Source organism: Anguilla anguilla, chromosome 8 (genome assembly GCF_013347855.1).
Source record: "Anguilla anguilla isolate fAngAng1 chromosome 8, fAngAng1.pri, whole genome shotgun sequence".
NCBI lineage: Eukaryota > Metazoa > Chordata > Actinopteri > Anguilliformes > Anguillidae > Anguilla > Anguilla anguilla.
Genome location: NC_049208.1, coordinates 41120411 through 41143886, shown reverse-complemented (window position 1 = coordinate 41143886; position 23476 = coordinate 41120411). Strand labels below are relative to the sequence as shown.

General features: G+C 43.6%; 2 protein-coding genes across 6 annotated transcripts in view; both read left to right on the top strand.

The window, feature by feature from the left end:
* LOC118234441 (H-2 class I histocompatibility antigen, Q8 alpha chain-like) overlaps window positions 1-23476 on the top strand; it is a 63860-nt gene that overhangs the window by 1968 nt on the left and 38416 nt on the right. Inside the window, exon 1 of one of the 2 annotated variants that reach the window (XM_035430972.1) lies at window positions 19705-19842. The exons of the other annotated variant lie outside the window; for it this stretch is intronic. Within the exon in view, the coding sequence (XP_035286863.1) occupies window positions 19785-19842 (58 nt within the window). The 5' untranslated portion in view covers window positions 19705-19784. Of the gene's footprint in view, window positions 1-19704; window positions 19843-23476 lie in introns of those variants that run through there. 2 annotated transcript variants of the gene reach the window in all.
* On the top strand, window positions 5681-13558 carry LOC118234442 (class I histocompatibility antigen, F10 alpha chain-like). 4 transcript variants are annotated; one of them, XM_035430977.1, is made up of 7 exons: window positions 5681-5840; window positions 7194-7454; window positions 7996-8265; window positions 11466-11777; window positions 12386-12481; window positions 12671-12688; window positions 13234-13558. In XM_035430977.1, the coding sequence occupies exons 1-5, from the start codon at window positions 5783-5785 to the stop codon at window positions 12463-12465; spliced, it is 981 nt and encodes a 326-aa protein (XP_035286868.1). In that variant the 5' UTR covers window positions 5681-5782; the 3' UTR covers window positions 12466-12481; window positions 12671-12688; window positions 13234-13558. The 4 variants fall into 4 exon arrangements, with proteins under 4 accessions (XP_035286868.1, XP_035286865.1, XP_035286866.1 ...); XM_035430974.1 differs by having other exon boundaries at window positions 12374-12481; XM_035430975.1 differs by having other exon boundaries at window positions 7194-7461; window positions 8003-8265; window positions 12374-12481.

Here is a 23476-nt window from a genome sequence, read left to right as displayed (position 1 = left end):
TGTCTTGTTACCCCCTGTCTATTTAAGTTCTTTGTTCCCTTTACTCGGGTGCTGGTTCCCTGTGTTTGTTCCTACGTATGTTTACTCAGACCATTTGTTCCTGCCCTTGTGCTCTGCCTGCCTGTATTCTGCCCTGCCCGTGTTCTGCCCTGCCCATGTTTGTGAGTTCCTCTTGTTTTCTGTTTAATTTAGATATTTTTTGAGTCTGTGTTTTTGCCCATCGTGGCCTTTTCTGTTCCCTGTTTGTTTGCCTTTTTTGTCAGTAAAGTCTTTTGTTCCCCTCCCATTTTGGATTTGTGAGTTTTGTCCCTCTGCTTTTGGGTCCGTACCCCCCACGAGTCCTGACATTTATTCTATATTACATCTCAGACCTTTGAATTTATATGGTGTGGACATCTTCACCTCCATGATAAGCGTATCTTCCGTTAAATACTGCGCAGCTGAGCAGAACTAGGCTAACAAGACATACAAGTGCAGCAACCAAAAACCACAGAACTAATCGGAGAATGCAGTGAGACAGGAGCACTGGGACAGTGAACTGTTTCTGATTATACTTGCTGCAACTGAGTTACTCTGATTACATTTTTATGTTAGTAACAGAAATGGTTCTGACTTGCTTAGTTCAGAAGCCATTTTCTGAGATGCAGTTTCTTGGTGTTCAGTTGCAGCAAGTATAATTTGTACTTTTGAATACTGAATTAATGGCATGCAGAAATCTTCAGCTCTTAAATTGTCTCTGTGTTCCTTTTTTATTCTGAACTTGATAGTGATCACAGGATTTCCTAAATGTCCAACTGGGTAAATGAATTTTTAAGAAAATGCTGTCAGTCTGATGCTGTTTAGGTAAGCGTGTCTGTTAAATACTGTCATTTATTTTGTGCTTTATTCTAATGGTGTGTTTGTGTCCACAGCCTCTCACTCTCTGCAGTACATTTACACTGTTGTCACTGGGGATACTGACTCCCCAGAGTTCATCATCACGGGTTTGGTGAATGATGAGCAGTTTGTGCAGTATGACAGCAACATCAGGAGGATGATCCCCCAGACTGAGTGGATGGAAATATCAGTGGACAAGCAGTACTGGGACAAACAGACTCAGAAAGCACTCTATGCACATCAGATCTTCAAAGACAATATTGGAATTGCAATGCAGCATTTCAGGTCAACTCAGGGTAAGCACAGACACACACTCATTAAAATTCACGTATGGATACATATACCAGCTCACAAATTCACACTCCTTAAAACATGCAAATAGACACACGCATACAGTACACACACACACACAAAAGTGTGGGATGTGCGCAGTGACAGTGTGTGTGTGTGTGTGTGTGTGTGTGTGGGATGTGCTCAATGACGGTCTGTGCGTGTGTGTGGGATGTGCGCAGTGAAAGTGTGTGTGTGTGTGTGTGTTTGGAATGTGCGCAGTGACAATGTGTGTGTGTGTGTGAGGGGGGATGTGCACAGTGACAGTTTGTGTGTGTGTGTGTGTGGGATGTGTGGAGTGGCCGTGTGTGTGTGTGTGTGTGGGATGTTTTCATTGACTGTGTGTGTGTGTGTGTGTGGGATGTTTTCACTGACCATGTGTGCAGTGACCGTGTGTGTGTGTGTGTGTGTGTGTGTGTGTGTGTGTGGGATGTGCTCAGTAACTGTGTATGTGTGCGTGTGTGTGGGATGTGCTCAGTGACGTTGAGTGTGTGCGTGTGGCATGCGCCCAGTGACAGTGTGTGTGTGTGTGTGTGTGTGTGTGTGTTTGTGTCGGATGTGCTCAATGACGGTTTGTTTGTGTGTGTGTGGAATGTACTCAGTGACAGTGTGTGTGTGTGTGTGTGTGTGGGATGTGCTCAATGGCGGTGTGTGTATGTGTGTGGAATGTGCACAGTGACAGTGACAGTGTGTGGGTGTGTGTGTGTGTGGGATGTGCTCTGTGACAGTGTGTGTCTGTGTGTGGGATGTTTTCATTGACCGTGTGTGTGTGTGTGGGATGTGTGCACTGACTGTGTGTGTGTGTGTGGGGGGGGGGATGTGCACAGTGAGTACATGTCTCACTCGTCTCCCCTCAGTTGCGTAGTTCTGGCTGGCCATGAGAGTCAAGCGCTCCGGTTGAATCAGCTGATTGCTCAGCTGAGTGATGTTCGCCTATCACAGTACATTCACTAACAGGGCGGTCTATTTAAACAGCCTCCCTCTATTCATTCGGCTGCTCCTCCTGCATGCAAGCTGCTGCACGTTGCTTTGTAAATCTCCTCCACCACCCCAGCTCCATCCCTGTGTCAAGAATTTGCATTTCTCCATTCCTATGTGTTAAGAATTTGTATTGCTCCATCCCTATGTGTTAAGAAATTGCATTGCTCCATCCCTATGTGTTAAGAACTTGCTTTGCTGCTGGATCTGTTCTGTGTGTACCCCTCTAGGGGAGTTTGGCTGCTGGCCTCCCGGCCTTATCCACGCAGGCTGCGTGGTTGGCGGGAGAGCTCCAGAACAGAGCCATACCGCCAAACATAACTGTATTGCCTTTATTGTCAAATCTACTTTGATGACAGTGGTCCTGACAGAACAGGCATTAATAACAAATAGAAGGTCATCCAGATTTATGTCCATTGCTCTCCGCAATGCCCCAAACCGTGCCTTCAATCATCCAAAAGTGTATTCAATTACCATTCTTGATCTACACAGAGATAACCCGAAATACTGTTCCTGAGGAGTCCCTCCGCCACTCGCATATTCTTTCATAACATAGGGCATAAGGGGTTATGTGGGGTCTCCCAACAGAAAGACAGGAATAGCATCTTCTCCCTCCACCACTACTCTTCGGCAAGAAGGTATTTTTTCATCTCTCAAGTACCCATTGATGCTTGAATTTGCAAATAAACGGGCATTGTGAACACTGCCTGGCCATTTGACAACGACATCCATGAACGTATATTTGTAATCACAAGTAGCTCGCACATTCAATGAGTATTTCCCTTTTCTGTTGATGAAATCAGTATAATTTGTTAGAGGCTGCTTAATCTCTATGTATGTGCCGTCTACCGCTCCTAGACATTGTGGCATGTCATGCGCTTGGTAAAAGTTTATGACAAGGTCTTGTACTTTGTGCTCTGTGAGCGGTAGTGTGATGGCCTTGCACACGTCTCTGATTATTTCGGATACAGTTTGTCGAGATAATCCAAATGCATTCGCTGATTTTCTGAGTCTTCGTCGCTCAAATAGTAGAGAGTACATGCAACCTTTTTAACAACGTCCACCGGTGATCTCATTCGTGTTGTCTGGCCTTCAATGTGAGACCGTAAAAGTTTGCTTAGATGTTCCAGAGAGTCTTTGGACATTCTAAAATTCTCACGCCATTCTTCGGGAATCACTGCTTCGTTGACAAAATTGTCCCACCACGCACTGGTTCGTCCAGGTCTCACCCAAAACTGCCGTTCCCTGTATGGGATGTAACGACGTTGTCCTCATGGAAATCTGTTGCACAGCAGCTGTGAATATAAAGCTTGTCTCTTACGTAGGAATGCTGCTTGTAAATGATACAACGCTACGTTTAATGCCAATAGAGCAATCAAATAAGATAACAGAGAGAACGTCACTTGCACAACTTCGCCTGCCATTTTGAATGTTTTGAATTTGGTTACAGCCTGGATCACATGAAAAAGTGATCACATGACAATTTTTCGTCACGGCGTTTTCGAAAATCTCCTTTTCCTCCTTTTCCCTGAGTTTTCCCAGTCTACACTACAACGCGAAAACGGCGTTTTCAAATTTAGCCGGATTAGTGTAGACGTGGCCTAATGTAAACGTTCCATGTGTTACCATTCTCTTGTGGTTGGCTCCTAAGCCATCCACCATGCTGCAGTAGTTTTAATATATATCACGCACAGAACAGATCTTGCATGTGATCTATTTTAATTACTAACTGGTCATAACATGGCTTGTTGATCTCAAGAAACGCACACCAATAGTCATAAGGTTATCCTTTATCCGTTCGGTACACTTTTCATGTGCCATTGTTTAGCCACTATCTTTATCTGGTTTCAAAAACCCCTCCAATCATACACTCCATTTTGTTCCTTTGTTCTCCTTGAACATGTGTCTGTGGTACGCAACCCCACACGCAGGAGAACATGCGCACATGCACACGTACACTCACATAGTTTGTTGTACATTGTAGTAGTGAATTGTTGATGCATGCTGTCACAGGCTGATTCCGTGACGAGATTATAAGCTACGTAATTCTCGTTCTTATATTAAAGACCACGCAAACTCAGTTTTTCCCAAATGTCATGCTCTGAAGGGCATCTTGCATTCAGGGTTTGCATTTATGGTGTGATGTATTTTTAGCTATTATAGCTGAACCAATATTTGCACAGACACCGACTGACTCAGATGTTTGGAGTTTTTTTTACGTCTCAGTTAAATCAACTGTAACAATTCTTACACTGTCACCTATGAGCTTTGACCTATGACCTCTGACCTTCATTACTTGATTATAATTACAGTGCCGAGAATTCCAATAAATCGCTTGATCAGAAAGGCATAGAATAGAGAGATAAAGAGGAAAGGAAAGGAGAGATGAAGGGAGGAAAGCAGAGATGGATGGAGGGAGGGAGGAAAGAGGAACCTGGAATACGCTATGCAGTGACTCAGTGATGATGGCTGGTTTTCCCTTAACCACAAAGTGGGAGGAGATACGGTGAGCTGTCAATCATGGGCATCGAACCAATGAAAAACTGCCTCAGGGTAGCTCCGCCTTTCACAGGGCCTCATTTACTTGTCACTACTTCTTGTCACTTCCTCCCTCATTCCACCCCTCCCTCCTTCCCTTTCATCCCCTGTACATTCACATCGAACCCCCTCATTCTCAACCCCCCCCCCCCCCACCACCCTCCCCAAGCCTAGTCCCTTTACATGGACAGAGAGAGAGAGAATCAGATAAACAGGGGGACAGGAGGGGGAGATAAAGAGAGGGAGGGAACAGTATGGAAAAAGGAGAAGGAGAGAGAGAGAGGGGGGAGAGAAAGAGAGGGGAGGAAGGGAGAGAGAGAGAGAGGGAGAGAAGGAGGGGGAGAGAGAGATGGAGAGAATGGGAGAGAGAGATGCTGTGATCAGGCACTTTACCAAACAGGTTCATACACAGTCAGTCAGTCATTAAGTTAGTCAGTAAGACAGACAGTCATCAGTCAGTCAATCAGTCAGCCAGTCAGTCTTCAGGCCATATGTCTGGGGCTCAGGCAGTGCACAGAGCGTGCTCACACTCTCCTGAGTCCGTCTGTCTCACCATCAGCACGCTCAGCATCATGTCATAGTTGTTGATGAGGAAGATTAGCTGATCCTTCCTGGATGGGAACTCTGCTGCCATCTTCAGGACAAAGTTCTTCACTTCAGCCTTGAACAATGCATGTACGCACAGGTATAATGCATTCGCGTGAGTTGCAGCCACACGATTCTCTATTTGGGGAAGTGGATTATTTGCACTAACGAGCAGGTGTACATAATAAAGGAGGCTATATTATTCTTCTTTTACTATTATTATTATTATTCCATTATGAGCGCCTTCAATCGAATTTTGCTTTCAGTTTTTGTGCTGAACCTATTTTCATCAATTTTCCCCAGAGGTTATTGGCGCTTCGTCTCTGCGTGTTTACTATTGGCTAAGGGCTACCCATTCACAAACCTGTTCATTTCCTGGTTTCATCGCTTCCGTTACAACTCAACGAGGAGGTCGTGGAAGACCTGCAGAACGCAAACTTGTCATGGAATAATCTAACTGAACATTTTTCTTGGAATGAGAGTCCTCAGTCTTCTTTATGTTGTGCTGCGTGCCATTTGTTGGGCAAATGCGGGTAAGTTAAACTGAATTATATATAGCCTATATTTAGAAAAAAATACGACGCTGAAGTTAGTTCCTGATTCGCAGCTCCAGGTGCAGTCAGTGCCTAATACAGGAAGCATATGCGAGGCCTGTATCGGACATGCCAATAATCCACGCAGTACCCCAATAGCATGAATACTTGAGATTGTAAATATTCATGCTATTGGGGTACTTCATATTTCATAACCAATTATGCTGTATGACAGGCCTGTTTCCTTTAATAGGTGTGTTATTTCAGCTATTTTGTGCCTTGTCTCATGTAATTTGGCTTCCTTATGTTTTAAAAAATACTTTTAGCTTTGCGCAACTTTAACGTTCTATCCCAGTGTGCATTGAGCAAGAGGTAGAAATACACCCTGGACAGGCCGCCAATCTATCTCAAAGCACACACATCATTCACTCACTGTTCATTCACACACTCATACCTATTGGCAATTTTAGAGTTTCCAATTATCCTACCTGCAAGTCTTTGGACTGTGGGAGGAAAACATGCAAACTCCACACAGAAAGGCCCTCCACATTCAAACCCAGGACCTTCTTGCTGTGAGGTGACAGTGCTACCCACTGCACCACCGTGCTGTCTATACTGAAAGACTGTATAATCAAATTGCATTGACTTAATAGATTTCAATAATTTGATGGGCAGCTAATACAGTAGTATAGTAGTTTAATACACAAACAAAAGGAGGAATATTTCAATTAAGGTCCTGTGTTCCTCTGGCTACAAACCAATGTAATTACAGCAGTGTAGGTCTAATACTGCTTTTTATTCTATATTGCATCTCAGACCTTTGAATTTATATGGTGTGGACATCTTCACCTCCATGATAAGCGTATCTTCCGTTAAATACTGCGCAGCTGAGCAGAACTAGGCTAACAAGACGTACAAGTGCAGCAACCAAAAACCACAGAACTAATGCAGTGAGACAGGAGCACTGGGACAGTGAACTGTTTCTGATTAGACTTGCTGCAACTGAGTTACTCTGATTAAATTTTTATGTTAGTAACAGAAATGGTTGTGACTTGCTTAGTTCAGAAGCCATTTTCTGAGATGCAGTTTCTTGGTGTTCAGTTGCAGCAAGTATAACTTGTACTTTTGAATACAGAATTAATGGCATGCAGAAATCTTCAGCTCTTAAATTGTCTCTGCATTCCTTTTTTATTCTGAACTTGATAGTGATCACAGGATTTCCTAAATGTCCAACTGGGTAAATGAATTTTTAAGAAAATGCTGTCAGTCTGATGCTGTTTAGGTAAGCGTGTCTGTTAAATACTGTCATTTATTTTGTGCTTTATTCTAATGAAGGTGTGTTTGTGTCCACAGCCTCTCACTCTCTGAAGTACATCTACACTGTTGTCAGTGGGGATAATGACTCCCCAGAGTTCATCATCATGGGTTTTGTGAATGATGAGCAGTTTGTGCAGTATGACAGCAACATCAGGAGGATGATCCCCCAGACTGAGTGGAGGGAAATATCAGTGGACAAGCAGTACTGGGACAACCAGACTCAGAAAGCACTCTATGCACATCAGATCTTCAAAGACAATATTGGAATTGCAATGCAGCATTTCAGGTCAACTCAGGGTAAGCACAGACACACACTCATTAAAATTCACGTATGGATACATATACCTGTTCACAAATTCACACTCCTTAACACATGCAAATAGACACACGCATACAGTACACACACACACACACACACACAAAAGTGTGGGATGTGCGCAGTGACTGTGTGTGTGTGTGTGTGTGGGATGTGCTCAATGACGGTCTGTGCGTGTGTGTGGGATGTGCGCAGTGACAGTGTGTGTGTGTGTGTGGGGGGGGGTGTGCACAGTGACAGTTTGTGTGTGTGTGTGTTTGGGATGTGCGCAGTGACAGTGTGTGTGTGTGGGGGGGGCGGGGGGATGTGCACAGTGACAGTGTGTGTGTGTGCGTGTGTGGGATGTTTTCACTGACCGTGTGTGTATGTGTGACGTGCTCAGTGACAGTGTGTGTGTGTGTGTGTGTGTGGGATGTTTTCACTGACCATGTGTGTGTGTGTGTGTGGGATGTGCACAGTGACAGTGTGTGTGTGTGTGTGTGTGGGATGTGCGCAGTGACAGTGTGTGTTTTCTATCTTCAGGTGTGCTCATTCTCGAGTGGATTGTTGGTTGTCGGTGGAATGATGAGACCGGGGACACAGGAGGGATTGAACGTTATGAATACGACGGGAAATACTTCCTCCCTGATGACATGAAAACCTGGAATTTCATTCCACCTGCACAACTGCTGTTTATCAGTGCAGTGAAATGGAATCCAGCTGAGCTTGAGAATGACAAGCAGTACCAGACCCAGATCTGCATTGAGTCACTGAAGACGTACGTGAGCTACAAGCGCATGCTGGAGAGGACAGGTACAGCACAACTCTGCTGCTCAGACTATTCAGGAATAGCACATTACGCACAGATCAATTAGCATCTGCAATCTCTATGTAGAAAAAAGAGACTTGAGTTTGAATGGGTTTCACATGCCTCACGCTGTCCCTGACCCTCTTACACCCTTGACACTCACTCACTCACTCATCTCTCTCTCACTCTCTCTCTCTCTCTCTCTCTCTCTCTCTCTCTCTCTCTCTCTCTCTCTCTCTCTCTCTCACACACACACACACACACACACACACAACTTCAAATCAGTTAAATATGCTTTATTGGCATGAAATGCTGTTACAGCCCAAGACTGCCGAGTTATTATAACCAACGGTCAGCACAAAAGCCAAACACGTTGAAAAGACCACAACGTATATTTATTAAATGACATGAAAACAAACCCAATACAATACAAACCCACATACAAACAGGTAGACAGGGCAGAGCCAGCAGGTCTAGCCTAACGCTCACAGTCCAGAACCGGACTGAGCTGTGTGAATAGAATAACTTCTGCCCTCACTTGCTTCGAGGATGGGATAAGAGAAAGAACAAATTAAAGGGGAGAAAGGGTAAGCGAGTCTTTCGGTCCGCTGCTACCCTACCCTGACTAGCTACAACAAAAAAAAAGTGCAAAAGAAAAGAAAACACTAACCACACAGTCTACCAGGTATTCGGACGTAATATTTGGAGAAAATGGGTAGAAAAGGTAGAAAATGAAGATCAGTCATAACTAAGTAAAACAAAGGAACAAAACACAACGGTCGCAGCATGCTGCTATGTAGCGTGTCCACAGGAACAACGAGAGAGAGAGAGAGCTCCTGCTGCCCCAGATCGCCATCTTTTATAGGGGAGGTAATTATTGTGCGAAGCGACCAGTGCACACGCCTGTGCGCGCACCGGGCATTCTCCTGCTGCAGCCTGCAGAGAAAGAGACAGGCTTGTGTTCAATGATAAAAAGACATGTATTTGGGAACATGATTGGAAATAAAACAGTTGATTGATTTCTAATGCCCCCTTTTGATATTCAGTGCTTTACTCATGTGCCACAATAATGTAATAATGTAATGAAACTTACTCGGCTCTACCTTCGGTCATGACCAACATGACCAGAGCTATAGTCGCAGCTAAAAATATATATAAGATATGTATATATAAATTACTGAAATAATTTCATATAACTGTAATTATAACATTTACACATTGAATCAAGGTGCTTAGAAAAAGCTCTAGTAGTTGATTAGTAGAATCAGGTGTGTGCACCCACACTGGCCCTTTCTGGATAAGACTGGGACCCCCAGCTCTAAAACATGAAAAATTTGCTTGTTAAAATCCTGGGGTTGCAGTTGAGGTTGGAATGAAAACCAGCATACACAGGACTGAGTTTGAGGTCCCCTGGTCTCTGTCTGTATCTCTCCTGTCTTACAGTGACCACATAAACATCCCTCTTTGGGCAACTAGGACTTTTTATGTCTACCTTTTTCAGTTGCTAAGGTGTACTTGAGTACAGTACACTGAGCATGTACTTGGTCAGGATCTGTCTCTGCTTTGTGTCTCTGACAGAGAACAGATAATCTGCCTGTGTGTATTCTCTGTTTAGGGACTGATAACAATTCTGTTTATTTTGGGATTTGGCACTGGTCTTCCAGTGTTCCAAATATATGCTTTTGATTTGTTTCATAGTTTGGTTGACTCTCATTGGCAGCTGTGAAGCAGTGCTGACCTGAAGCTGATTTGTGCTAGTATTGGTTAGTTTAGAGAGGTTCAGCACCAGCTGACTGAGGGGATACTTTGCTTGGCTGACCTCTTCAGTTTTTAGAGCCTTATATAAGAGTTCTATGGCCTATTTTTTAAATGCTCGATAAAAGGTATGGCTCTTTTCTGGGCCAAATTACTTTAAACAATTTAGGAAACATTGGGTAGCATAGCTTTGGAAATACAGCTTGTTTAATTTTTGAGGTAAGATAGCAAATATTGTTCCTTGTAACATGGTGTAATTTTGATATCAATACTTTTAATGGGAGGCCTAGATAGTCCTGCATGGGTCTGGGCAGTGAGGTGCCAAGTTCTTCCAGCGTCCTCTGACAGATTTAAAGCCCGCCAGGGCTGCCACCCATTCCGCTGCCAGCCACCCATCAGCCGTCCGCAGATAACGGATCTTGCAAATGCCGACCTCCACCAGGCTAGATCGCACTGTTGGTGAATCAAGTGTACAGATATCATGGAGTAATGGATTAAGAAACAAAGGCTCCTCAAGGGTCCAAAAACCAGGGGTAGCGATGTTTTCCCTTGACACAGCAAATATATGCCACACCTGTAAGACTGCTCCATAAAAAGGAGTGAGTCCTGCCAAGTTCATTCTACTCAGTATCATTAAAAACAAATGCCTATCCAGGCCCATCCGACACACCTTGATTAACAGGGCACAGGCAACATCCATCCAGTTGTGGGTAATGGTCAACCAGGTTCCCATCTGACCTAACGGGGCCTGTGGGTGCTTTTACGACATGAAAACAGACACTGTCCTGGTAAACTGTTTATCCTCATTCCTGTAGGCCGCAAGTGTTGGTGGGGTAATACGGTTGAGAGTCTGTCCCACAGCAATCTCCAGATTGTGGGGTAGTAGTCTTTTCAGCTGTGTTTACTGCCTTTCTGAACTTTACAACTCTACCAGAATGCAGACAAAGATCAAAATCCACGGACAGTCAAAATTGAACCTTACATAGCCAATCCAGAGATGAGTATCAAACTGGGGACGAAGACTGATTTGTTGGTGTTTGTGGACTTACCGTTAGAAGTTAATGATGGTGAAGAAAAGAAGCACCAAGATGCTATTTCTGATATTTTAAGTATGTCTAAACTTGGTTCTCAGATAACCGAAGAGCAGCTTTACTCGTTGCTGGAGATGAATGATTTTCTGGACGAGACTTTTGGAAAAACTGCACCAGCTTGATGATGATGGGTAGTTGACTTTTTATGGCGATTTTTAATTTTGAATGGTCGTGCAACGCTGATGAAATTTTGTTTGTTGTGGAATAAAAAGGAACAATGGCTGAGCTGTATTGACTGAGTATTGTAATTGAGGTTAACCCAGTGCCTGTGTAAATGAAATTTAACAATACAATTTTGTTCTCTCTCCATCTCCCACCCTCTGTCCTCCCTCTATCCCCCCTCTCTCTCTCTCTCTCAGTTGCTCCTGAGGTCTCTCTGCTGCAGAAGGACTCCTCCTCTCCTGTTGTTACCTGTCATGTGACCGGATTCTACCCCCGTGGCATCACGGTAACCTGGCAGAGAAACGGAGAGGACCTGGATGTGGACGTAGAACAGGGGGCAACGGTGCCCAACGAGGACGGAACTTTCCAGACCACATCTCACCTGAGAGTGAAGCCTGAGGACTGGAAGAGCCAGAATTACACCTGTACTGTACAGCACAAGAGCCTGAAACAGGACATCGTTCTGCCTGTCAGAGAGGAGAACATCAAGAGGAACACAGATATCAAGAGTGAGTGAGAGAAAGAGGAGAGGGGGAGAGAGAGAGAGAGGTAGGGAGAGAGAGGGAGAGAGAGGAAGAGAGAGAGAGGGAGAGAGGGAAGAGAGCGACATGTAGGATCACATTACTGATAATCCAGGATTCAGGAATAGATCTAGAAATAATTTGTGCAGAAAAACAATGTAAGAAAGAACCCCCCCTGAACACACATGCCCACACACTCCATCTGAAGGGGCCCCCTGGACCTGCTATATACTTCCTTACCCCCACCCCTGCTGATGCCACAAACAGGACAAACTCACTGACAGGTTTACCCCAAACACACTGTGCTTCACTCTGTAGGACCTCTGGCTCTTACTACACTATACTGTGAGCTGTATAATCACTACACTCTCCGCTGATTAGCACAAATAGTCAGGGATGGTTTAGACACAAGTTCATGATAGAAGATGTGAAATATGTAATGTATTAATCAAGAATTGCGTGTTTGTTGTATGTGTTTATGTGTGTGTGCATATGTGTGTATGCGTGTACATGCGTGTGTGTGTGTGTGTGTGTGTGTGTGTGTGTTTAATGTGATTCCCTCTGACTGCACTGCGTACCTTCAATCCTGACGGCAGGAAGGGCGTCATCATCGGCGTCATCATGTGTGCTGGCTGTTTTCATCCTCGCCCTCGCTGTCATCGCTATCGTCATTTAGAAGAAGAGAAACTCAGGTGAGAGTCACTGACACACAGATACACTGACACACTGAGACTGAGTAACAGACACAGACCCACTGGCACACCTTACGCGCAGTAACATAATAAAGCTGGCTCACTGAAACATTTCACAGTTTAATAGTTTCACTGTGACAGTCAGACATGCTGTATGTATGATTCTAACACTCTGTGTCTCAATTTCAGACTATGAGACTACTAGAAGTGAGTATATTTGCTCCTATTCTTTACTCAATGCTTATGAATGTCATTATAATCAAGTACAGATACCCAGGGTTCAGACTGTAATTACTCCTGTTCATATGTCTACTGTGTTGCAGTGCTGTTCCTTGTCTGTGTGTGTGTGTGTGCGCGTACGCGTGCATGCGTGTTCGGCTGAATGTCTGTATCTTCATCAGTTCTGGAATCCTGATGTAGTTTTTAATTGGCTGAAATGCATGTTACTGAGGTAACGTTAAATAAAATGTGTACATTAATTCAACTCTTGACATGCATAGAATAATTGAGTTTGTCGTAGTGAGTTGCATGGTTGTAGAATAAGGTTAAACATGTAAACTGAGTGCGTGATATGAGTCTGAGTGTGTGATATGAGTCTGAGTGTGTGATATGAGTCTGAGTGTGTGATATGAGCTGAGTGTGTGATATGAGTCTGAGTGTGTGATATGAGCTAAGTGTGTGATATGAGTCTGAGTGTGTGATATAAGCTGAGCTCTGCTGAACTGGGGTTCTGACTGAGTTTCTTATTGCAGCCTGTGCCACTTGTTCAGCGAACCCAACCAACCTGCAGCCACTGACACTGGTTGTGTGAACTCCAACCGACCTGCAGCCACTGACACTGATTCAGGGAACTCCACCCAACCTGCAGCCACTGACACTGATTCAGGGAACTCCACCCAACCTGCAGCCACTGACACTGATTCAGTGAACCCCAACCAACCTGCAGTCTCTACCTCACTGGCCTTTCCTGCTGCTCTTGGAGTTCTGGCTCCACAAGGAGTCCTAGCTACAAAGAAATGAATCAAAGTGCCTTATAAACACAAAACTGGATCTCAGAAAAGAAGAAATTGATGGCTTAAAAAAAAAGGCAGTAACGACTCAATCATGGCAAAAAGTCTGACCATGACTGGCCTTCAGTAGGAATTGCATTAGTGTTGCTATGAAATTAGCGGTGGTTGAAGAACTCGGAAAGCCACGCATGACAGACGTATCCTGCAGAGCAAGTCCCACGAGGCAAGCGGCCTGTGACAAGGATCAAGCTGTGTGTCTTGGAACAGAAGAAAAGGAGGAACAGCTTCCCCTTTTCCACAACAACTCCTAAATATTTTGCACTGGAAACCAGGAAGTATTCCAACAACGGAACCAATATCAAGGACTCAAGTAAGGCTATCACTTTTTTGTTAAATTTATTGGTGAAAACAATACATCAACACAACGACAGATGAACTGACATTCTTGTTAAACAGTGTGCACAAAAAGTGTCTCAGAAAATATTTTTCTAATGTTGGGTTTTTGAAAGACATGCATTTGTTGTTATTCTTGTTCACAAGGAGATTAATGTGAAGAAAAACTTTTTTGTTAGATTTATTGGTGAAAAAATACATCAACACGACAGATGAAATTACATTCTTGTTAAACCGTTTGCACAAAAAGTGTCTCAGGAAAATATTTTTCTAATGTCTGTTTTTGAAATACAGAAAAATAAAGTGATGTCTGCTCACCGATTGCTGCTCAAAGATTATCTTTTTCTTTTGACGTTTCAACTCAACACATTAAAATTAGCGTAACATTTTACGTCTCATTCATATGTGTAACACTTTACTGTTCTACCATGTTTAGATATTACTTTTGTCAGTTCATGGATCAAGAAATTTTGCGAGTACATGTCTCACTCGTCTCCCCTCAGTTTCGTTGCATTCTGTTCTAAAGTTATTGTGCCGAGTAGGTGGCTGGAACTCTCTATCGTATTGAATAGCTGCAGTAACATTTTGGTCAGGGATATTTTCTTTTTTAGCCTCACAGTAATTGTGCAGCACAAAAATGGAGCATCGCGTAGTTCTGGCTGGCCACGAGAGTCAAGCACTCCGGCTGAATCAGCTGATTGCTCAGCTGAGTGATGTTCGCCTATCACAGTACATTCACTAACAGGGCGGTCTACTTAAACAGCCTCCCTCTATTCATTCGGCTGCTCCTCCTGCGTGCAAGCTGCTGCACGTTGCTTTGTAAATCCCTTCCACCACCCCAGCTCCATCCCTGTGTCAAGAATTTGCATTTCTCCATTCCTATGTGTTAAGTATTTGTATTGCTCCATCCCTATGTGTTAAGAAATTGTATTGCTGCTGGATCTGTTCTGTGTGTACCCCTCTAGGGGAGTTTGGCTGCTGGCCTCCCGGCCTTATCCACGCGGGCTGCGTGGTTGGCGGGAGAGCTCCAGAACAGAGCCATACCACCAAACATAACTGTATTGCCTTTATTGTCAATAAAGATTTACTTTGATGACAGTGGTTCTGACAGAACAGGCATTAATAACATATGGAAGGTCATCCAGATTTATGTCCATTGCTCTCTGCAATGCCCCAAACCATGCCATCAATCATCCAAAAGTGCATTCAATTACCATTCTTGATCTACACAGAGATAACCCGAAATACTGTTCCTGAGGAGTCCCTCCGCCACTCGCATATTCTTTCATAACATAGGGCATAAGGGGTTATGTGGGGTCTCCCAACAGAAAGACAGGAATAGCGTCTTCTCCCTCCACCACTACTCTTCGGCAAGAAGGTATTTTTTCGTCTCTCAAGCACCCATTGATGCTTGAATTTGCAAATATACGGGCATCGTGAACACTGCTTGGCCATTTGACAACGACATCCATGAACGCATATTTGTAATCACAAGTAGCTTGCACATTCAATGAGTATTTCCCTTTTCTGTTGATGTAATCAGTATAATTTGTTAGAGGCTGCTTAATCTCTATGTATGTGCCGTCTACCGCTCCTAGACATTGTGGCATGCCGTGCGCTTGGTAAAAGTTTATGACAAGGTCTTGTACTTTGTGCTCTGTGAGCGGTAGTGTGATGTACTTAGGGCCCAGGTGAACGGTGATGGCCTTGCACACGTCTCTGATTATTTTGGATACAGTTTGTCGAGATAATCCAAATGCATTCGCTGATTTTCGGAGTCTGCCTTCGTCTCTCAAATAGCAGAGAGTACATGCAACCTTTTTAACAACGTCCACCGGTGATCTCATTCGTGTTGTCTGGCCTTCAATGTGAGGCCGTAAAAGTTCGCTTAGATGTTCCAGAGAGTCTTTGGACATTCTAAAATTCTCACGCCATTCTTTGGGAATCACTGCTTCGTTGACAAAGTTATCCCACCACGCACTGGTTCGTCCAGGTCTTACCAAAAACTGCCGTTCCCTGTACAGGATGTAACGACGTTGTCCTCGTGGAAATCTGTTGCTCAGCAGCTGTGAATATAAAGCTCGTCTCTTACGTAGGAATGCTGCTTGTAAATGATACAACGCTACGTTTAATGCCAATAGAGCAATCAAATAAGATAACAGAGAACATCACTTGCACAACTTCGCCTGCCATTTTGAATGTTTTGAATTTGGCTACAGCCTGGATCACATGAAAAAGTGATCACATGACAATTTTGCGTCACGGTTTTCGAAAGTCTCCTTTTCCCTGCGTTTTCCCAGTCTACACTACAACGCGAAAACGGTGTTTTCAAATTTAGCCGGATTAGTGTAGACGTGGCCTAATGTAAACATTCCATGTGTTACCATTCTCTTGTGGTTGGCTCCTAAGCCATCCACCATGCTGCGGTAGTTTTAATATATATCACGCACAGAACAGATCTTGCATATGATCTATTTTAATTACTAACTGGTCATAACATGGCTTGTTGATCTCAAGAAACGCACACCAATAGTCATATGGTTATCCTTTATCCGTTCGGTACACTTTTCATGTGCCATTGTTTAGCCACTATCTTTATCTAGTTTCAAAAACCCCTCCAATCATACACTCCATTTTGTTCCTTTGTTCTCCATGAACATGTGTCTGTGGTACGCAACCCCACACGCAGGAGAACATGCGCACATGCACACGTACACTCACATAGTTTGTTGTACATTGTAGTAGTGAATTGTTAATGCATGCTGTCACAGGCTGATTCCGTGACGAGCCTATAAGCTACGTAATTCTCGTTCTTATATTAAAGACCACGCAAACTCAGTTTTTCCCAAATGTCATGCTCTGAAGGGCATCTTGCATTCAGGGTTTGCATTTATGGTGTGATGTATTTTTAGCTATTATAGCTGAACCAATATTTGCACAGACACCGACTGACTCAGATGTTTGGAGTTTTTTTTACGTCTCAGTTAAATCAACGGATATTCTTACACTGTCATCTATGAGCTTTGACCTATGACCTCTGACCTTCATTACTTGATTATAATTACAGTGCCGAGAATTCCAATAAATTGCTTGATCAGAAAGGCATAGAATAGAGAGATAAAGAGGAAAGGAAAGTAGATATGAAGGGAGGAAAGCAGAGATGGATGGAGGGAGGGAGGAAAGAGGAACCTGGAATACGCTGTGCAGTGACTCAGTGATGATGGCTGGTTTTCCCTTAACCACAAAGTGGGAGGAGATACGGTGAGCTGTCAATCACAGGCATCGAACCAATGAAAAGCTGCCTCAGGGTAGCTCCGCCTTTCACAGGGCCTCATTTACTTGTCACTACTTCTTGTCACTTCCTCCCTCATTCCACCCCTCCCTCCTTCCCTTTCATCCCCTGTACATCCACATCGACCCCCCTCACTCTCACCCCCCCCCACCACCCTCCCCAAGCCTAGTCCCTTTACATGGACAGAGAGAGAGAGAATCAGATAAACGGGGGGACAGGAGGGGGAGATAAAGAGAGGGAGGGAACAGTATGGAAAAAGGAGAAGGAGAGAGAGAGAGGGGGGAGAGAAAGAGAGGGGAGGAAGGGAGAGAGAGAGGGAGAGAAGGAGGGGGAGAGAGAGATGGAGAGAATGGGAGAGAGAGATGCTGTGATCAGGCACTTTACCAAACAGGTTCATACACAATCAGTCCGTCAGTCAGTCATTAAGTTAGTCAGTAAGACAGACAGTCATCAGTCAGTCAGTCAGTCAGTCAGTCTTCAGGCCAGTTTTCTGGGGCTCAGGCAGTGCACAGAGCGTGCTCACACTCTCCCGAGTCTGTCTGTCTCACCATCAGCACGCTCAGCATCATGTCATAGTTGTTGATGAGGAAGATTAGCTGATCCTTCCTGGATGGGAACTCTGCTGCCATCTTCAGGACAAAGTTCTCCACTTCAGCCTTGAACAATGCATGTACGCACACAGGTATAATGCATTCGCGTCACTCCTAATTAATTAACTGTATATTTATACTGAGTATCTGCTAAATGATTAAATGCAAACTGATACATTTCAGTAAGTCAAGTCAGTGTGTCAAAATGTATCTGATAAAAACATTAAGGCCACAAAAATGTACCATACCAATCATACTAATTTGCTTTAATGTTCTGTAGCTGCTGCACTTGTGGATCTGAAATGTGTCCTTTGTTTCACTAGCAGCTACCTGGTCCATGAGGCAAGTTTGTCAGGCAAGTGTGCTACTGGTGTGTAACTGTGTTGTAACTTTGCTACTGGTGTGTAATTGTGTGGTAACTTTGGTACTGGTGTGTAACCATGTGGTAACTTTGCTTCTGGTGTGTAATTGTGTGGTAACTTTGCTACTGGTGTGTAACCGTGTGGCAAGTTTGCTACTGGTGTGTGCCATGTCCTCCAAATAACACACATGGAACACAGAAAAGCACCTTCTTGGACAAGCTAGCTAACTGTTAGCCATTTACCCAGAGTGCCTGTTGATTGGATGGGAGATGCAGGTGCCCCTGCATAGGCTCCACCCCGCATGACTCATCAGCTGGGAGAGAAGGGCATGTTCTGCTTTTGGCAGAATGCTTAAAGCAGCTCATTACCATAGACTACCATAAAGGGAAGGGCACACTGGCATAACCTCAGAGGGTTCACCGCAAAAAAAACCCCAAAATGGCCAGGTTAGAGTATGATAAACAAACTTCTCATGATCCAAAGCACCCCCTCAGCTGTGAAACATGACTGAGGTAGTGTTATGACTTGGACATATGTAGCTGCCACTGAAACAGCTCACTTGTCTTCACTGACTGCTGATGGCAGCAACAGGATGAATTCTGAAGTGGACAGAAATATCTTATCAGCTCAGATTGGACAGTGCTTCACCTTGCAGCAGGACGATGACCCCAAACATACTGCTACAGCAGCAAATGAGTTGTGGAAAAAATGTGGACGGTGTCTTTGACTGGCCAAGTCAACTGCCTGCCCTGAATCCAGCTGAACATGCGTTTCACTTGCTGAAGACAAGACTGAAGGCAAAAACCCCACGGAAACAGACAAGAACTGATGATGACTGCAGTACAGACCTGGCAGAGCATCACCAGGGAAGATACTCAGCATCTGGTGATGTCTATGGTTCACAGACGTCAGGCAGTCATTGAATGTAAAGGATTTGTAAGCAAGTACTAAATATGAGGGCTTTATTTCTGTTTATGTTAATTTGTCAAATTACATTTGCTCCCTTAAAACAGGGGAGGCTATTAATATAAAACGCTGTAATTCTTACATGGATCAGCCATATGGATGTAAATACCCTCAGATCAGACAGTCTGCACTTTAGCCCCATAGTGATTGCTTCATTTCAAATCCAATGCGCTGGAGTACAGAGCCAAAATAACCAAATTTGTGTCACTGTACTTGTGTCACCACAATACTAACGCACTGCACTGTATATAGGGTAGGATCCCCTTTTGCCTCCAAAACAGCCTTAATTCTTCACCATGTCCGCATGCTTATTATAGTGAGTTGCAGCCACACGATTCTCTATTTGGGGAAGTGGATTATTTGCGCTAACGAGCAGGTGTACATAATAAAGGAGGCTATATTCTTCTTCTTTTACTATTATTATTATTATTATTATTATTACTATTCCATTTTGAGCGCCTTCAATCGAATTTTGCTTTCAGTTTCGGTGCCGAGTCTATTTTCGTCAATTTGCCCCAGAGGTTATTGACGCTTCGTCTCTGCGTGTTTACTATTGGCTAAGCGCTAACCAATTACCAACCTGTTCATTTTCTGGTTTCGTCGCTTCTGGAACAACTCAACGAGGAGGTCGTGGAAGACCTGCAGAATGCAAACTTGTCAGGGAATAATCTAACTGAACATTTTTCTCGAATGAGAGTCCTCGGTCTGATTTTTGTTGTGCTGAGTGGCATTTGTTGGGCAAATGCGGGTAAGTTAAACTGAATTATATATAGCCTATATTAGAAATAAATACGACGGTGAAGTTAGTTCCTGATTCGCAGCTCCGGGTGCGGTCAGCGTGTACAGGATGCATACGCGAGGCCTGTATCGGACATGCAAGGGGGGAAAATTGCCTGAAATACAAAACTGAAAAAGAAATTCAGGTTAATGCAAAGTCAGTGTGATAATCCACGCAGTACCCCAATAGCATGAATACTTGAGATTGTAAATATGCTATTGGGGTACTTCATATTTCATAACCAATTATGCTGTATGACAGGCCTGTTTCCTTTAATAGATGTGTTATTTCAGTTATTTTGTGCCCTGTCTCATGTAAGTTGGCTTCCTGATGTTTTAAAAAATACAAAATGGTCACAGAAACCCCAAATCCCAATTCTTTGATGTACTGCTTTGTGCATAAAACAGCCATTCTTCCCACCAAAGAACGCTTTTGATTAGTAACTATAGGGTGGAGGAAACACTTGGTTTTTTCTGGCGAATTCCAGAGAGAGGTAGTAGTAAGTCTACACCAAGCGGCCAAGACCAGGGCTACGTCCGAATAGTCAAAAAAAAAAACGTCCCATGTCTTTTCCTAACCACTTTTCCTTGACCTCGATGGAAAACGTCACGAGGTTAAGGAAAGATGTGAGGGAGAATTCAAAAGGACTGTCTTTTCCTAGGAGAATCCGACTGCATTTACACTAGGGTACGTAATTGTGCGACGGCGGATGTTATTGATGTGGGTCTGCCGTGGTAAAACTACAATGTTTCGAAGATGGACTACTAAAAGCGCATCTTAGAAACGTCGCCCCGTGCGTTCTTACCGTATTGTTGCATGTAGGCTATATAAACATATTCAACCCGGTGAAAAATATTACTTCATTACCAAGGTTGTAATTGAAATAAAAAAGGAATATAAGCTACCAGTCACAAAAGTGAAACGAAATGGTTGTCACATTGAGAATGGTTGCTCACGCTCACCCTCCTGTCCACTCATATTTATTGACATGAATCCCAATTAGTATGATTGTATGAAAATAATTCATCAAATTTAATGCAAGATAGGCATAACATATTAGGTCTACAAATTTACTAGGCTATGGTACATATCATAATTCATAAGTTTCGAACATGTTGAATTAAAAACATAATCTGGCTAAAAACGTCTCATATCCCTTTTTCTTGAAAGACAAACTTCTGTGTTATGGTTAATATGCTGATTATGATCTGATTATAAGCCTATGCATATAATAGCTTAAGAACCACGACACAACTCAGTCGTGTTGATCGTTTGTTTTCGTGAACGGCCGAATGGTGCTTCGCTTTAAATGTTGCTGCCGTAAGGAATTGTGGGACGGCATTATCTCCTTTCCTTTCGTAAAGGATGGTCCAGTGTGCCCTATGTTAAAGGAGATGAAGCATTGAAGCACCTTTCCTTAGCATTTAGAGAATTTGAACAGCTCTTATCATGGCTGCCACTTAGATACTTCCGGGTCATTTCACTCAGTTAGGAACCTTCCTAAGCAAAAAAGACTATTCGGACCAAGCGGCCAAAACCAGACTTCGTTTTTGAAGCTCATTTCCTGGTCTTGTTGTTCCTCGTTGCTCACTAGCGCCACTACGGTTGGCTCCAGTATAGGTGTTTTCATATCCGGTTTCCATGTAAGTCTACGGTACAAATGCGGTCAAAATACAAAGTCAATAATTTTTTCTCATGAGAACAAATAGTCACAATATGTGTATTTTATTCGTCTTATGACTGTCCATGGGTTGATTTCATGATTTATTGTGTCATTTGGGCACTGTTATAATATTTGTTGTGGACGTACAGTTTACGTCACTTCCTGATTACTGCGGAGGACTACGCTACAGTAGGGGCTACAGTCTATGGTCACTGGGGTGGGAGGTGGCGCCTCTTGGCCTTGACATTGCGGCTCCGACCACGGTAGCTACACCTGTGCGAAGTCAGAAAATGCAGGCATCCCATTTCGTAGTGATTTCATTGTGGCGTGTGCTATTTACAGCTGCACTAGACGACCATAAAATAATCCTGCTCTGAAGTTTTTCGGTAGCCGAGTCATTTTTACTATTTCCTTTAGCCTACTTAACCAAATAATTAGTTGGCAGAAAGCGTAATCAGCTTGCTATATTTGGTAGTCCATTACATTACATTACATTACATTACATTCATTTGGCAGACGCTTTCATCCAAAGCGACGTACAAAAAAGTGCATTTCATGGTCGTAGACAACTGCTGAACACGGGTTCAGTAAGGTACAATTACTTATTTTGTACAGCTATTTCTAGCCGAGAATTCTGGTCTAACATCTGTAAAGCCAAATAGGCAGAAGAATAAATACAAATACAAATTACCAAGAAGTGCAGGGATGGGGCAACATGTAACAAGTGACAGGAAAAAGGGTTTTTTTTTTTTTTTTTTTTTCAGCGTGGTGGTGGTTAGTCTAGGTATAGTCTGAAGAGATGGGTCTTCAGGCCACGGCGGAAGATGGGTAGTGAGGGGGAGGTTCGGAGAGGGACGGGGAGATCGTTCCACCACTGGGGAGCTAGGGTGGAGAAGCTCTGTGATCCCTTTGGGCGGGTGGGAGGGGTTACAAGGCGCCCTGCTGCCGCAGAGCGGAGTGGTCGAGCAGGCACATAGAATTGAGTCATGTCCTGCAAGTAGATGGGGGCTGTCCTGTTGGCAGCAGTGTAGGCAAGGGTCAGGGCTTTGAACCGGATCCTGGCAGCGACCGGTAGCCAGTGAAGTGATCGCAGCAGAGGAGTGACGTGGGAGAATTTGGGGAGGTTGTAGATGAGTCGGGCAGCGGCATTCTGAATCATCTGTAGTCCAGTAGCCTATGCTAAAACAGTTCGCAACTTCGGCTACCAAGCCATTTGACTAGCTAACCCTAACCGGCAAATATTCAATCTGTCAAACGTGTTTGACGGCTTGTCAGTCGTGTACATTCCGTAAACGTCTACCTGGGCCATGCTTCACGCATGTGACAAAGCTACTATAATCCCGATTTTGGGATAAACAATGCAAAATTTTCAGTTTCACAAAGCGAATTAAGAGTCTTAAGGTTTATTTGCTGAATAACATACAACACACGATGAAATCACACACACAGAATTTAACAAAATTAACCATCTTTGTAAGACTGGCATTTAGAAAGGAACATGTTTTTAGCATTTAAGAGACCGACAAGAGTATTTTAAGACAGTGGTTCTCAGAATCGGTCCTGGGGGCTCCTTGCGTATATTGGCTTTTCTCCATTTGTTTTGATGATGTACAAGAAAATAATAATAATTAGAAATTGAATGTACATTATTTTTGTCTTCATGCACCAGGTAGAGAACTTGCTCTACAAAGTGCATTGTCATATTTACATGCCTGCAGATCAGTTATTAAAATACTTGGTAGATTTGTTAATCACCGCTGACAGTGTTCATTTTTATTCATTTAAAAGTGACTTGCGAACGATCGCTCAGCTAGCGTCACCCAGCAAGTGAACACCACAAACGGATATCTTGTTATTAATAATGACAATATTATTGTCCTTGATGACAAATGATGCAAAGCTCACAGAGCTAGTGATAGGTTCCCAGTTTTATATATATAT

Bases quoted from the DNA above. Each gene is read 5' to 3' on its own strand.
- LOC118234442 (XM_035430974.1), top strand. From the start codon at position 5,783: ATGAGAGTCCTCAGTCTTCTTTATGTTGTGCTGCGTGCCATTTGTTGG. The intron at 5,841-7,193 runs GTAAGTTAAACT...TTGTGTCCACAG, and splicing joins CATTTGTTGGGCAAATGCGG to CCTCTCACTCTCTGAAGTAC. The intron at 8,266-11,465 runs GTACAGCACAAC...TCTCTCTCTCAG, and splicing joins GCGCATGCTGGAGAGGACAG to TTGCTCCTGAGGTCTCTCTG.